The 15,101-nt window shown below is 30.7% G+C and overlaps 1 protein-coding gene across 1 annotated transcript in view; it reads left to right on the plus strand.

The window, feature by feature from the left end:
* Positions 1 to 11,624, plus strand: part of LOC127735159 (ubiquitin carboxyl-terminal hydrolase 3-like) — a 31,954-nt gene extending 20,330 nt beyond the window's left edge. The window contains exons 13-16 of the mRNA XM_052245261.1: positions 8,852 to 8,971; positions 9,621 to 9,697; positions 10,004 to 10,044; positions 11,375 to 11,624. Of these exons, the coding sequence (XP_052101221.1) occupies positions 8,852 to 8,971; positions 9,621 to 9,697; positions 10,004 to 10,044; positions 11,375 to 11,514 (378 nt within the window). The 3' untranslated portion in view covers positions 11,515 to 11,624. The remainder of the gene's footprint in view (positions 1 to 8,851; positions 8,972 to 9,620; positions 9,698 to 10,003; positions 10,045 to 11,374) is intronic.
* Positions 11,625 to 15,101: the final 3,477 nt, after the last annotated feature.

A 15,101-nucleotide genomic window follows, 5' to 3' on the forward strand; every position in this document is an offset into this window, starting at 1 on the left:
TGGAGAAAAGTGGTTACAAGCTCTTGGTACTACTCAACTTTATATATGTTGAGCATCACTTTCTAGAGAAATTTCCTCTCCGTCACTCATGATTGAACTTCAATTCAACTGTAGAACTAGATTAAGTGTTTAACTCAATAATTAGAGAGCGGCACCAAAAGAATTATATAAAGGTCTAAAACGGAATTACCGTGTTATTGTGCATTGAAAAATAAAGAGTAATATTTTTATTAAATAAGAAATGTTATCCTTGAAATACAGTAATAAAAGTAAACAGATCAGTGATGAAATAAACAGCCGACATCTTTTTTGTCTGATTAACTGTGATATAAAATGATAGGACTGAGATCTGTTTTACTTTTATGTTTCATTCATTTTTTTCCAAACGAAGAGAATTGAAAACATATTGTTTGCTGTTTCCTTTAAAATTGTACTTCTGTGTGGGTACTGTTACACCAGTGTTCATTTCAAAGGTTCGATAAAATAACCTGAAGATTTATTTCGGAAACGTTTCCCACGTGTCCATCACTGTTGGCTTGGCTTCAATACAACTGTAGAATTGTTTGGTGTTAAACTACAAAATTAAAAAAAAAGACACCAAAAGAATTATATAAAGGTCTAAAAGTGATAACCCTGTTATTAAGGAAAGAAAAAAAGGAATACTTTGATTAAATAAACATTTAAGTAAGATACAGTTAAAAAAGTAAACAGATCAGTGATGAAATAAACAGCCGACATCTTTTTTGTCTGATTAACTGTGATATAAAATGATAGGACTGAGATCTGTTTTACTTTATTCAATTTCTCATCTTAAAGTACAGATTATCTGATATAACTGCTTAATGTAACAATTACAACAACACTTAAAGTTCAGGTCAGGAAAATTTTTAAAACCAATCATTGACCAAACAAGTCTTTACTAATACCCGGTAAAGACTATGATAAGTAAACAATGTAAACTTTTTTTTAAGGAAGATGAAGTCTGTAATTCCATCAGTATTCCTTTAAAACTTTCATACTTTGCTCTGTGGTTGCAATATGGCAATCATATTGAAAATATGAACCTCCTGTTTTCAGATTTTGGACTGATTTTAATTATTTCTCTGCTTTCCCATGCTGGAACTCAGTAATTTTTGTCATTGAATGCTATAGTGGGTACCTTGATTGTGTCATCTACCATATTTAAGGATTTTGACAGGTTGCATCTGTGACAATTAACTTAAGAATTTTCCAATTTATATTATTCCGAAGGCTGTTTTAAAATAGTGGGGGTATACTGTTTTACCTCTGTTTGACCGTCCGTCAGTCAGTCCTTCCGTCCCATGAATATATTTTGTTGCATCTTTCTCAGGAACTACATAACAAGGATTTCTGAAATTTGGTTTCAGGGTTTATAAGAGTCGGCTATACCATGTGATGCGTTTTCAGATTCATCACTCAACAACTTCCTGTTTACCGAACACTTGTATCATTTTACACATGATAGCCAAGTTGAAAATTTTCGTCACATTTTTCTCAGGAACTACAATACAAGGATTTCTGAAATTTGGTTTCAGGATTTATATAAGTCAGCTATACCGTGTGATGCACTTTCAGATTCATCACTCAACAACTTCCTTTTTACCTTATACTTTTAGCGGGGCGGGGGTATCATTAGTGAGCAGTAGCTCACAGATTCACTTGTTAATCTTGATTATTGTCTCTTTATGGTACTTTTTTTATAATTTGTTTAAATGGATTTATGATGTTAACAAACTGCAGACATATTTAATCATCTGAATAACAATGATATTTATTGATAGGACTGAGATCTGGCATTCATTATTGATGGGTCGTCATTTAATCTTCATTCTGACTCTAGCACGTTTATATTGACTTTATTTAACATGTTTAAGAAGATCTTAAATATTGTTCTCTTCAAAATACTTAAGCTTCTCAGAAAAGTTAAGCTCATATGTAGAATATATGCATTATGATAGAATGTATTTGAATATGATTGAATTAAAAAATCATATCAGTATTTATTGTCCTAAGTAAGTTGATTTATTTATAAACATAGCCTATTTACCCTGTTTCATTAGATTCATAAATTTCCATACAGAAATTGGGTATTTTGAAGAAAAGAATCACTCATTATGAAAATTTTTAAATAATGTATAAAAAAGTAAACAGATCAGTGATGAAATAAACAGCCGACATCTTTTTTGTCTGATTAACTGTGATATAAAATGATAGGACTGAGATCTGTTTCATTTAAACATTCATTCCACCCTTTAACCTAGGGTTTATATTTTCTTTTAACTCTATTCTAACTTTGCACAGAGATTGTAATGGACCTCTGATTTTGGACAGATTTAATTATTTATTACATGTGGAACTCAGTCATTTTTGCCATTTAATGATGAAGAGGGAGCCTAGTTTATGTTGTCTGGCAACAACTACCATATTGTGCATTTTGATTGTTTTCACCTTTAATAATGACTAGAGAAAATTCTTACACTTGAAAATTTTACAATCTTTATGAGGCTGAAGGTTGTTTTGCAGCTCCTGCTTATTTTCTCTGTATGGTAGACATTTATAAATAGTAATTTAATAAATAAGATCAATAAAGTTATTTCATGAGAACAATTCATAAAATTTTTTTAAATAATTTCTATGATCACTGAAAAATTTTGTTGGATCTATGATGTTAACAAACTGCAGACATATTTAATCATCTGAATAACTATGATATTTATTGATAGGACTGAGATCTAGCTTTAGTTATTAAGGGTGCATATTTAGTCTCTATTCTGACAGAATATTTTTGTCGTGGAAGGCAAGACATAGCTATCGCTTTTCAGGTGACGTTATTAATTCACCATTAAGTATTTTCATAAAATTCAGCTTTAGATGCTTTTGTATTTACTTTGTTTACTGAGATGTTAATATTGAACAGTAATTGTCATAATCCATCCCGTGAAGGGAACTAGTCATGAATAGGACATATTTGCTTCAGTATCTTATAAACTTCTTATAAGGAAAATTGTAAAGTGAAATACAGTTAATAAAAGTAAACAGATTAGTGATGAATCAAACAGCCGACATATTTTTTGTCTGATTAACTGTGATATAAAATGATAGGACTGAGATCTGTTTAAAAAAGTACATAATGTACAGAAATTTATCCCTTTCTAGGCAACTAGTCAGTAATAGGACATATTTGCTTCAGCATTCTAGTACTTAACTCAATGGAGTTAAAACTTCATTACAGAAATATTAAAAAAAATTGATTGAACTGTTTGAAAAATTAACTTTTTATATTCATTGTTTACTTTTGCATGAATGATATGTATAAAAAAAATAGTAGTATTATACGAAGAGAACCAGAATATCTTGATAAGAAAATCTTGTAAAAAGTGAAATACTGAAAAGAGTAAATGGATCAGTGATGAATCGAACAGCCGACATCTTTTTTGTCTGATTGTCTGTGATATAAAATGATAGGACTTAGATCTGTTTTACAAATTCAATAATTTCCTCTTCAGTTGTTATTTTGTTTACTTTGTTATATTTGAAAAGTAAATGATGTACAGAAGTCAATCCCTGTCTAGGTAACTAGTGTTTAGTCTTGAATGAATTTCATGTAGCAATAAACCAAAGAAAATAAGTCGTATTATACGAAGAGAACCAGAAAGTAAACAGATCAGTGATGAATCAAACAGCCGACATATTTTTGTTTGATTAACTGTGATATTAAATGATAGGACTGAGATCTGTTTTACTTCATAAATCAATTTCATCATCTTATAAAAGTTTAGATTGTCTGATTTAATAAACATGGACAAGATCTTAATGTATCTAAAGGTTGCAATTCTGTAAATATTGACAATGCAGTTTCCCATATGAGTCCTTCGACGGCTAAAACTGTGCCACTTTTACTATGAAGTTTCGTAAAAAATTATATCCTAGAATGAAATGTTCATATGCACTACAATCTCTTTCAAAAGTCAAAACATTGGGCTGTGCGGTGTATTTTCAACATTTATTTGCCCCGAACTTCCAAGAGTTTAAACATATACTAAAATTCTGTACTACCCCTCCCTTCACTTTGGGTCTTCTTCAGAATTTCAATTTTGCCGCCATCCATGAGCATTTATACTGGTAACATTCCCAAGTTGTGTCTCGGTGAAATGCAACATAGAGATCATATCTGGGAACCAATACGTAAAACAAAACAAAATATCTATGAATATTATATATCTCCCAAAGGAGGCGTGGTTTGTGACACAGCTGAATTTACAAATTGCAACGTATAAAGATTGCATCAACACTGAGGTTTATGTCAGGAATTTTTTTTATACCAACCAAAGACCAAACAAGTTGAGAATTTTCCAATCTTGTTTGGTGCTGAAGGCTGTTCTTCAAAAGAGCACAGCTTAAAGCAGGTCAATTCTTAATGTTGATCTTTTTTAATTAAATCTAGCTTATTTTTGCTGTATGGTACATATCTTTTCTATGTATGTAAACAGAGTTTAAATGAAGTTGATGAAGAAAACTATTTGTATAAACAAATTAAAGATCAAAATTCATATTCATATTTGAAAATATGTTCTATATAGTTATTTAATTACTGAGAAATGTTGCTTGATCTATGATGTTAACCAACTGCAGACATATTTAATCATCTGAATAACTATGATATTTATTGATAGGACTGAGATCTAGCATTAGTCATTGATGGGTAGTAATTTAATTTTCATTCTGATAGAATACTGTATATTTCTGAAGTTTTTGTGATGGTTTTATTATTGCGAAAATTCTGATGGGACAGGTGTTGCAAAAGTAAAATCTTGAATTTAAAATCTTTTTAATAGTATCTTATTTGAATAGGACATTCCCTGAATTCGTAAAAATTTGTCTTTCATTTTTGTACATTATTTAACAAGTAGAAAAATAAACGAAAGAAAATTCGTAGTATTATACAAGAGAACCAAAATTTTACATTCAGAAAATTGTTGAGTTAAATGTAAAGTTAAAAGACAGTAAACAGATCAGTGATGAAATAAACAGCCGACATATTTTTGTCTGATTAACTGTGATGTAAAATGATAGGACTGAGATCTGTTTAAATCGTGATTCGTTCCATTTCATCAACAAGCTGAATGTTATAAAGGTCTAAATCCGAATTACCATGTTATTGTGCTGAGAAAAATAAAAAAAAATAAAATTTGTATTGAATAAAAAATATTACCAGTGAAATAAGTAAACAGATCAGTGATTAAATAAACCGCCGACATCTTTTTTGTCTGATTAACTGTGATATAAAATGATAGGACTGAGATCTGTTTTATTTCATACCATTTCATCATCTTTAAGTGCAGAATGTCTAGATATGAAGGAAAAAAAACATGAAAACAAATTAATTTTACAATTACAACAATACTGAAGTTTATGTTAGGAATTTTTTTAAAAAATGCTAATGCTCAGTGTAAAATATCGACAAATATAATGCCTTCCCATGTTAAAATGAGCATAGGGCTTGCATGACATGAAGGAATTATTCTTAGATAAAAGATCAAAACTGTTAGAAATATATATTTACAAATATTTTTTTTTTTTTTATTGTTGCCAGATCTATGATGTTAACAAACTGCAGACATATTTAATCATCTGAATAACTATGATATTTATTGATAGGACTGAGATCTAGCATTAGTTATTAATTGGTAGTCATTTAATCTTCATTCTGATAGAATACTGTATCTTTTGAATAGGTGTTGCAAAAATAAAATCTTGAATTTAAAAATTTTATATCTTAATTGTATGCAGCATTTTCTGAAATCAAAACATTTTGTTTTGCATTTTTGTAGATTGTTCAACATTTGTAATAATAAATGCACTCAAATTTTTACAGTATCAGTTTGATTAAACATGCACAATTCTGTTGCGTAAATTCAAGAAAAAAAAACCTAGCATAATTCTCTTTAAAATTTCATAATGACATGTAGAAAAATAAACAAAAGTAAAGTAGTAAATTATACAAAAAGGACCAAAATCTCTTAAAGAAAATTGTTCACTGAAATACAGTAAAAAAAAGTAAACAGATCAGTGATGAAATACACTGCCGACATATTTTTGTCTGATAAACAGTGATAAAAAATGATAGGACTGAGATCTGTTTTACTTCATGATTCATTTGATTTCATCATCTAAAAGTAGAGACTGCAGTTTGACATAAAAAAAAAAACAACATGGAAAACAGCTTTCTGAATGGATTACAACACACTAAAGTTCATGTCAGAATTTTGTGTCTTCTACCAAACATGGACTAATCATGTCAGACTATGAAAGCTTATGATAATTCATGAAACAATATGAACTTGATGTAACTCTGCTGGATCTATGATGTTAACAAACTGCAGACATATTTAATCATCTGAATAACTATGATATTTATTGATAGGACTGAGATCCAGCATTAGTTATTAATTGGTAGTCATTGAATATTCATTCTGACACATTATTAGTTTGATAAACACAATTTTGTCAACTTAATTTCAGAAGAACCTTGATATAGTTCTGTGTAAATTACTAAGTCCTGCATGAATGAAGAAATGTAAACAAAATAAAAATAATAATATTATTACGAAAGAATCTCATTTGGAAGAACTTGAGTAAAAGATGTACATAAAAGTAAACAGATCGGTGATGAAATAAACAGCCGACATATTTTTTGTCTGATTATCTGTGATATAAAATGATAGGACTGAGATCTGTTTCACTTTATTCCATTTCATCATCTTAAAGTACAGATTGTCCAATTTAAAAATAAAACATGGACAACAACTTAATGTAACGACACTGAAGTTCATTTCAGAAAGCTTGTTTGTTTGTGTGATAGGAGTTGGTGTCATGTGTCAGTCTTTGGTTTGTCCAACCCACAGCTGTTCCTCAATGCCAATTCTCTTTCAAGGACATTTAGTACTTTGTAATTGAGATTTGATATGGCGATAATCAAAATAGCATATAAACATTAATCAAATAATGAATGATGTTTCCTAGGAGTAAACAGATCAGTGATGAAGTTATCAGCCGACATCCTTACTCATCTGATAAACTGTGATATCAAATGATAGGACTGAGATCTGTTCAGGAGTCTATTTGATATATATATATTATATGTTATTCATGCTCATCACAGGGAATCTGTCTATATCCCTTGTGAAGCCAGTATATCAATTATATTATACTGGAGAGTCCTGATTTTGATGCTAATTACCTTTCCTACTTATATCTTCTTTTTGATCCCAAGGTATATGGTACTATATCCCTTGACAAGGTAATCAATCAAATTACATGATAAGCTGGGATATATCTCTTCAGTATGATATTGTTATTTACATGTATACCTGCAGCTGGGATAGTATGTGTAAATGTGATTGACAGCCCATTTGGTTCAGTTCTCAGTTGTTGAAATTGCTGAAAATTGTAATCAAACAGATCTATGATGTTAACAAACTGCAGACATATTTAATCATCTGAATAACAATGATATTTATTGATAGGACTGAGATCTGTTATCATTTGGCATGAACATGATTGGAAGCAAATGTGTAACCTTTTTGAAACTGCACTAACATTATTGTATGGATATAACTTCTAGGCTAATTATCTGGTATGGCTTATCTCAAAAGTTATCTATTAAATTCGATTACTAGCAAGTATTATCGCACCGCGGGTAAATTATGACGTGATTGGTTTAAAGCCGTCATGTGGTGACCCCCTATGGATCCGTAGGGGGTTGGTAAATTCATAGGGGGTTCATGACGTCACGTCTACCGTTCATGGTGACGTCATCTATTGATTTTGTTGTTTTTCATTTGTTTCTTTTTCTACAAAACGCTGCATGAAAAGTCCTGTGTGCGATAAATTGGTTATACGGTTCACTACGGACCCCCTACGGACCATAGAGGCTGAGTAAAATACATAGGAGATTCGGCCTTCGGCCTCATCCCCTATGGATTTTACTAACCCCCTATGGATCTGTAGGGGGTCAGTAGCGAACCATATAACTTATAATAGCATTCCAGCATTACTATTCATTATGCAAATGTTTATACCTTCTAAGAAGTGAAGTTTATTGGTAAGTTAATACCTGAAAGACCACCAACCTGATTCTGTTTAGAATTGTGGAATTATGATACCCCTGCCACATTGGCATACAGTTTTATCTTAGTCCATTTTTCCTTTATTCCATAACATTTTGGTAAGTGCTACGGCAATGAAAGATGTTCTTTTTTCTTTGTTGTTGACTTAATTTTAAACAGAATTGCTGCCATTGAACTTATAAAATATTGTTCATCTTGAATGGTGAAGCAGCAGTTTATCATTTTGTCACACAAGGAATGACATTGGGTAAAGAGATCAATGATGAATAAACAGCCGACATCCTTACTCATCTGATATTTACTGTGATATCAAATGATAGGACTGAGATCTATTTTACCATTGTCATCAAGCCAGACAAAAATATTGAATTTGTCAACAAGCTCATTTGGCATTTTAGACATATCACTAACACGTACCGATTCAGGGGAGGGGGGCAAATAAAAAAAAAAAAGATGTATTAAAAGTAAAATTGCAGCAAATTTTGTGTCAAAATAAGGTCCTCTTAATTCCTAATTCTAATTCTCAGGCGTGCCCCTAACATCAAATCGTTGATCCACACCCGATTAATATGTGAAATGACAGCTAATGTAGCCTCATAAAACATGTGGATTTGCATGTAAAGAGTAGTTACTTTGGAAAATAAGTTTATTTTTTAAGTAATGCTTTTCTATTTACTTGACTATACAAAATTTCTTTTCAGGTATTATGTCTCCATATCAAAAGATTCCGATGGCAGTCCTATTTCAGGGTTAAACTTGATACATTTGTGGAGTTCCCGCTGAAAGATTTAAACATGAACAAATATGTACTAAACAATCTAGTAAGTATTAGAATATTCTGCCATTATTTTCATTATATGGGTCAAGGTAATTTGGGGCCTCCTTGGGCCAGTGGGCTAAGTAGTTCATCTACTATATCACTAGCCTATCAACTCTGAGGTTGTGAGTGAACAGCTCAAGGGGCAGGTGTGCTTGATTCCCATCTTAATTGACTAGGATTGTCCTGCTGAAAGTCTTTGTTCTTTCTGGGCATTCCGGCTTCCATCCACCAAAAAAAAAGAAAAAACTGATTGCCACTATATAACCTTTTGTGCTGAAAGTGACATTTAACACTAACATTCAATCAATTAAGGAAACTTTTCAACTGGAAAATGACAGAATTTTACATTTGAAAATTAATTAAAGCCAACAAACACCCCATTAATGTTAGATATCAATTTAGCCTATCTATAATACAAAAGATACAAATGTAGTCATAACAAACTATTAAGATTTACATTGCTATGGGTTTATAGTTGTGTGAAGAAATGTTTTTGGGGTTTTCATGATGACTTAATAAAACTATGGAGAAAAATAATGGATATGAAATAATCATGATGAAATCTTATATTGCTGACTTTAAAACAAACATTTTATAATAAGATTGATTTGAACATCTTTTTACGTTCTTGTATTTTCCTTTCATTTCAGCATGAGACAAGAGGAAGTGGAAAGGGAGCAGCCAATGAATATGATTTAGCAGCAGCAATTGTTCATCATGGTTCTGGGTAAGTTAGATTACCTTATTCTATCACTTAATTAAATCAAAATTCACTTTCCTTTCTGAAGAACAAATTTTTTTTTATATGAGTTGACACCTGATAAGGCCACACAGAAAAGAAAAGAATCAGTTTTCATAAGAAGACCAAATTCTCAAGTGTTAGTACCTATTTAGTCAATACAAAAACAATTGAATTTACCAGTAAATACTCTTCAAAATAGCATATAAAGTACCAGATTATATATAGAATAACAACTAGAAAAAGTAATCAGATTCAGGTAGCCTGCACATATGTTATTATTTGTCATTTTAGGGCTGGATCTGGTCACTATACAGCATATGCACAGCATGATGGTAAATATTGAAATCTTAGATAATATCTTGGAAATACTATTTGAAGATAGTAATAACATATTATTCAAAAGCATTACTAATAAATATATAATAGAATTGGTGATATATATATAGAGCATAAATTTTCATATTGTTTCATCTACAAAAAGAATAAAATTCCACAACTTGATAATTAGGGCTATTCCATAAAAAACAATACAGGGTTTGAATGCACTTATTTTTATGGCCATCACCCATACAATTGCATTTTACTTTGCAAACATAACCACACAGTTTGAACTTCGTGACATGCCCCCACCCATTCAAAATAATCCAAGTGCCATCCAACCGTCCATACATTTTTTTTCTGGAATAGCCCTTATTGGGCCAATTCAGTTTTCCTATTCATAAAAAGATGTTTGATTGGTATTACTTTTCTTTATTATCATGATAGGTTTTTTTTTTAAGGAAAATAGAGTTCAAATACAAAGACAAATGAAAAGACTTTTTTGTCTTGCCTGCAACAAAAGTTGCGAAATTTTGTTGCAGAAAGCGAGACATAGGGATTGCTTTTCTGGCGACGGCTCCAGTGTCAACAATTGTTAAGTTTTCTGCTCAAGTTAGTTTGATAGGATCTTCTTGTGATAGATCAATGATATTTTGTATGAAGTTGCATTACTATCTGTACATATCAGTTTGACAACTATTTTGAGGCCATGCCCCCTAGGACATGGTCAAGTGACTTTGAATTACTAAATTTAGCAATTTTTAATGTTAAGTTTTCTGGTTAAGTTAGTTTGAAGGGATCTACTTGTGATAGATCAATGATATTTTGTATAAAGTCACATTACTATCAGTACATATCAGTTTGACGACTATTTTGAGGCCCTGCCCCTAGGACATGGTCCAGTGACTGAATTAATTAGCAATTTTCAATGTTAAGTTTTTATGCTCAAGCTATATTGATAGGAAATACTTACAATAAACAATACATCTCAGTTTGTCGACCATTTTCAGGCCCTGCCTACTAGATCATGGTCCAATGAATGAATAAAAAAGCAATGTTGTTGTCCATCAGATTGTCTTTTTCTGAATTTTATGCCGATAGGTGAGACATATCTCTGTGTAAACATTTTGTAAACATTTTATTTTTTAAAAAACTAGTGGCTGGGATATTGATATATCAATGACTATCTTGTATTTTCTATTAGAATGTATTCTATTTAGCACACTGTAATGACACATTAATTCCTATTCAAGTAGAAACACAAACTGCTTTCCAAGTTTCCAAATGATAGACATACAAGATATTTGTCTTTTTAGTCCAATTCCTTGCCATTTATATTTTTAGGTCAGTGGTTTAATTTCAACGACAGTACGGTAACAATGTGTGAAGAACAGACAGTAGCTAGATGTAAAGCTTACATACTGTTTTATATACGACGAGAGTTTAAAATTCCTGATTACTTCAATGGAACCTCACACAGATGAAATTTGTGACCTTATTGTAAAATGTGTATGATTGAGTAAAAAAGTCCAAGGTGATGGGTGTTCTGCTGGGAAGAAGTCATTGTCATTGATTGAAAGAGAAAAAAAGAAAAGATAATGGAGGCAACACTGAATTTGTAGTGAATAAACGAAAAGAATTTTTGATTGAATTTGTCATACACATGTCATGATAGTATTAATTGTACCTTTTCTGTGAACAAATTTATTGATACGTGGATACAGATAATGTATGAACAGACCAAACAAAAATATACTAGTCATACAACCATTTTTTTCATCAATGACTTATTAATCCTTTAGTCTTGTCAATGGGCATTGAAAAACAAATGTACCTATTTTGTTTCTTTTTTAGACAGATTGAAAAAAAATAATGTAGTGTCATTGCCATTTAGGAAATTTTAAATATCTGTGTAATTTGAGATGGTGTTTTGGAATTATGGTTTATAATATTTAATTAATTTATTGCAAGCTTGTAAGTGCTTTTCCCTGTCTTTAAGAAGAGTTGTGTAATAGAAGGAAGATTAGAGAAAAATTCCAAGGTGTTGTTTATTTGATTTTGTGTAATACTAATGGAAATACATTTGTAAAACTCAACTTGCACAAAACAAGTGTAAAACATTTATAAAAAAATCCTTATATAATCTCAGGAAACTGCAAAGAACATGCGAAGTCATCATTTTAGATGAATGCCAAATTCTTTGATATAAGTTGTATATTTCTACTCTCCTTTAAATTGGAAATGCTGTAACGATTTATATGAAAGTACAAATATTTTTGAATTAAACGGAGCCTACCTTGATGGTTAGGGTAATGGTTAACATCCTGTTTTAATAGCCTAGGAACTTAAATTTCAGCAGCTCCTACTGCAATCATTGAATTTGTACATGATAAACGCTTAAAGTATTCTCTGTTTAAACATTCAGTTTAAGAGGTAACTTGTGTAAATATAATATATATAGTTGATCCTGCAAGTGACCTTTACTATATGAATACCGGTGTACAATTAAACTTCTGCAATATTTATAGTATATTCAAAATTTGTCTAAAAAGTTATCCTGCAACCAAGAGCCATGCGGATATCAGAGAATAAAGAACAACCTTTTACCCTTAACCATGAATATTTGATTGAATGATAAAAACACATTGTGACAATATGAGATGTGCGTAAAACATGAAAGTGGTTCAAATGTTTATTCATTGTTTCCAAGAAGAAAAAACCTTGAGAGCAAAGCATTTCATGTTCAATATTATGCCAAATACATGGTTGATGGATATATTATATTTTCCCTATCTGGAACTTAAACAGATTTATTTGGTAAAAGATTATATTTTATTAAGAATTTTTTTTAGACATTAACAAAACTATTATCAGTGATATATAGTTAAGAAGTAGAAACATATGTGTCTGAAATTTTGTTGTGCTTGTGTTTAAATCTAGATGTGAAAAATTATAGCTTTCTTTTTCTCCACACATATACTTTGTGAAGTTACATGCAAGTTTGAAATTTTTTTAAAAGAAAGCAGCAAAAAATTGGTAAGAATCATCAGATTTTATATTTATTTTAAAACCAGAAAAAAACATCTAGAATAAGAGATAGTATTCAGTACTTGTTTTCTTCTTTTGTTTTCATAGGACACACTTAAAAGGCTTAAAAACTGAACAAGCGTAGACTTAAAAAATATCTGATTTTTTTTGTAAAAATTATATATCTAGTCTGAGTTTAGTCACACCTGCAAGTTTACACACAAATTAGTCCAGTCCTGTGTTAACATGTTTATTTGAAATGCAAATATTATGTAGGTTGAATTTTTGTCTGAAAATTCCTTTTAATATAAGAATTTTGTTTAAAGCATGAATTTTCTCTGCAAAATGTTTTAGTAGTACTTAAAATTTAAGCATTTTTTTTTGACAACTGTTTATATGTGATTTTTGAGTGTGATAAAAGTTTGGAAGTAATTTTCTTGTAAATATGAATGTATTTGATAAACGTACATTTTTCCATTGTTTGATTCATTGGCTTTCAAAGCAAGCATTGATCATCTCTCTGTTGTGTATGCTTTGAATTTCTAATGGAAAGGGTCTTTCAGCTCTGCAATTTTTGGTCGTCAGTTTCTGTGTCTGTTTTGTAATGGACTCTATTTTTTTTAGAGGAAATACCTGTAATGATGTAATTAAACCAGTTCAGTATTAAATGTATGTTAGAATTTATTTTACATCATTATATATGCAATACAACAAAATGAATATTTTCTAAAATTGAACATGGAATTCTTTAATGATCAAGTATATTTATTTTAAATGTTGAAACTTTTAAGATTTACTTCATTAACTGAACTTTTAGAAAAATTTTGCAGTAGCAGTCTCCATTTTTTCATTTTCATTAACTGAATTTTCAGAAAAATTTGCAGTAGCAGTGTTCATTTTTCATTGGTTGCTAGTTCATGCATGCATGTAGTTGATGAGAGAATGCCATAACCACTATGTGCTGGTCACTGTATGACTGTAGCTGTAATCATTGTTCTGTTGTAGAGAATAATGTACAAATGAGGAGGTTATGTGGCAATGTTTTTGTCAATAAAATCACTAACTGCCAGTCTTTACTTTTATCTTTATTATTTTTTAGTCCATAAGTTTTTTGCTAGTAACAAAACCGGAACCAAATCCAAGATGTGAAATAGGTATATTTGCATATAAGACTAGATTTAAACATTCTAATCCTGATTCAATCCAGGTACACATTCCTACATGATTATTTTTATGTAATCAATAAAGAGATAATAAGACAGACATAAATAGATAAAAAAAATGTGTGATATATGTCAATGAGGACATTCATTCTTCTGTAAGAGTTAGGTGTCTACATTATGTCAAGCTCTAAATCGTCTCATCAAAAATAGTTGTCAACTAATAACGAAAAAAACATACAGATATAACATGGCAAATACTGAAAAGTTCTGGACTTGTTGCAGGCATATGCACATGTGGAGGGTTTAAACAAGGTTGTCTTGTCTTCAACTATTGCAGGAAGCAAGGTTGCTAATCTGCTTGTGGCAATGACGGTGTACACTATTTTTATAAAGTTTTATATATTCCAGAAGGTAGTAGACCTAAATACTTCATATCTTGTATATCAATGACTTCTGTTACAAAGTATCAGCCTGCAATATGTCTTGTCCTTTACCGTATTTTCATGGTTTAGAGACTATTTATAAAAAAAAAAAATCCTTTTTTAGGTCACCTGGACTAAAAGGCCACGTGAGCTTTTCTCATCACTTGGTGTCCGTCGTCATTGTTAAGTTTTACAAAAATCTTCTCCTTTGAAATTACTGGTTAAAATTTAACCAAACTTGGCCAAAATCATCATTAGGGTATCTAGTTTAAAAAATGTGCCCGATGACACCGCCTGCTAACCAACATGGCTATAAATAGAACGTAGGGGTAAAATGCAAGTTTTTTCTATTATCTTGAAAACCGCTATGAATACAGAAAATCTTACAGGAGCCAAAATGTTCAGAATGATGAGATCTATGTATTGTCTATTTACTTCAAAACTGTCAGACGACTTCTT

Source organism: Mytilus californianus, unplaced genomic scaffold (assembly GCF_021869535.1).
Source record: "Mytilus californianus isolate M0D057914Y unplaced genomic scaffold, xbMytCali1.0.p SCAF_3, whole genome shotgun sequence".
Taxonomy (NCBI): Eukaryota; Metazoa; Mollusca; class Bivalvia; order Mytilida; family Mytilidae; genus Mytilus; species Mytilus californianus.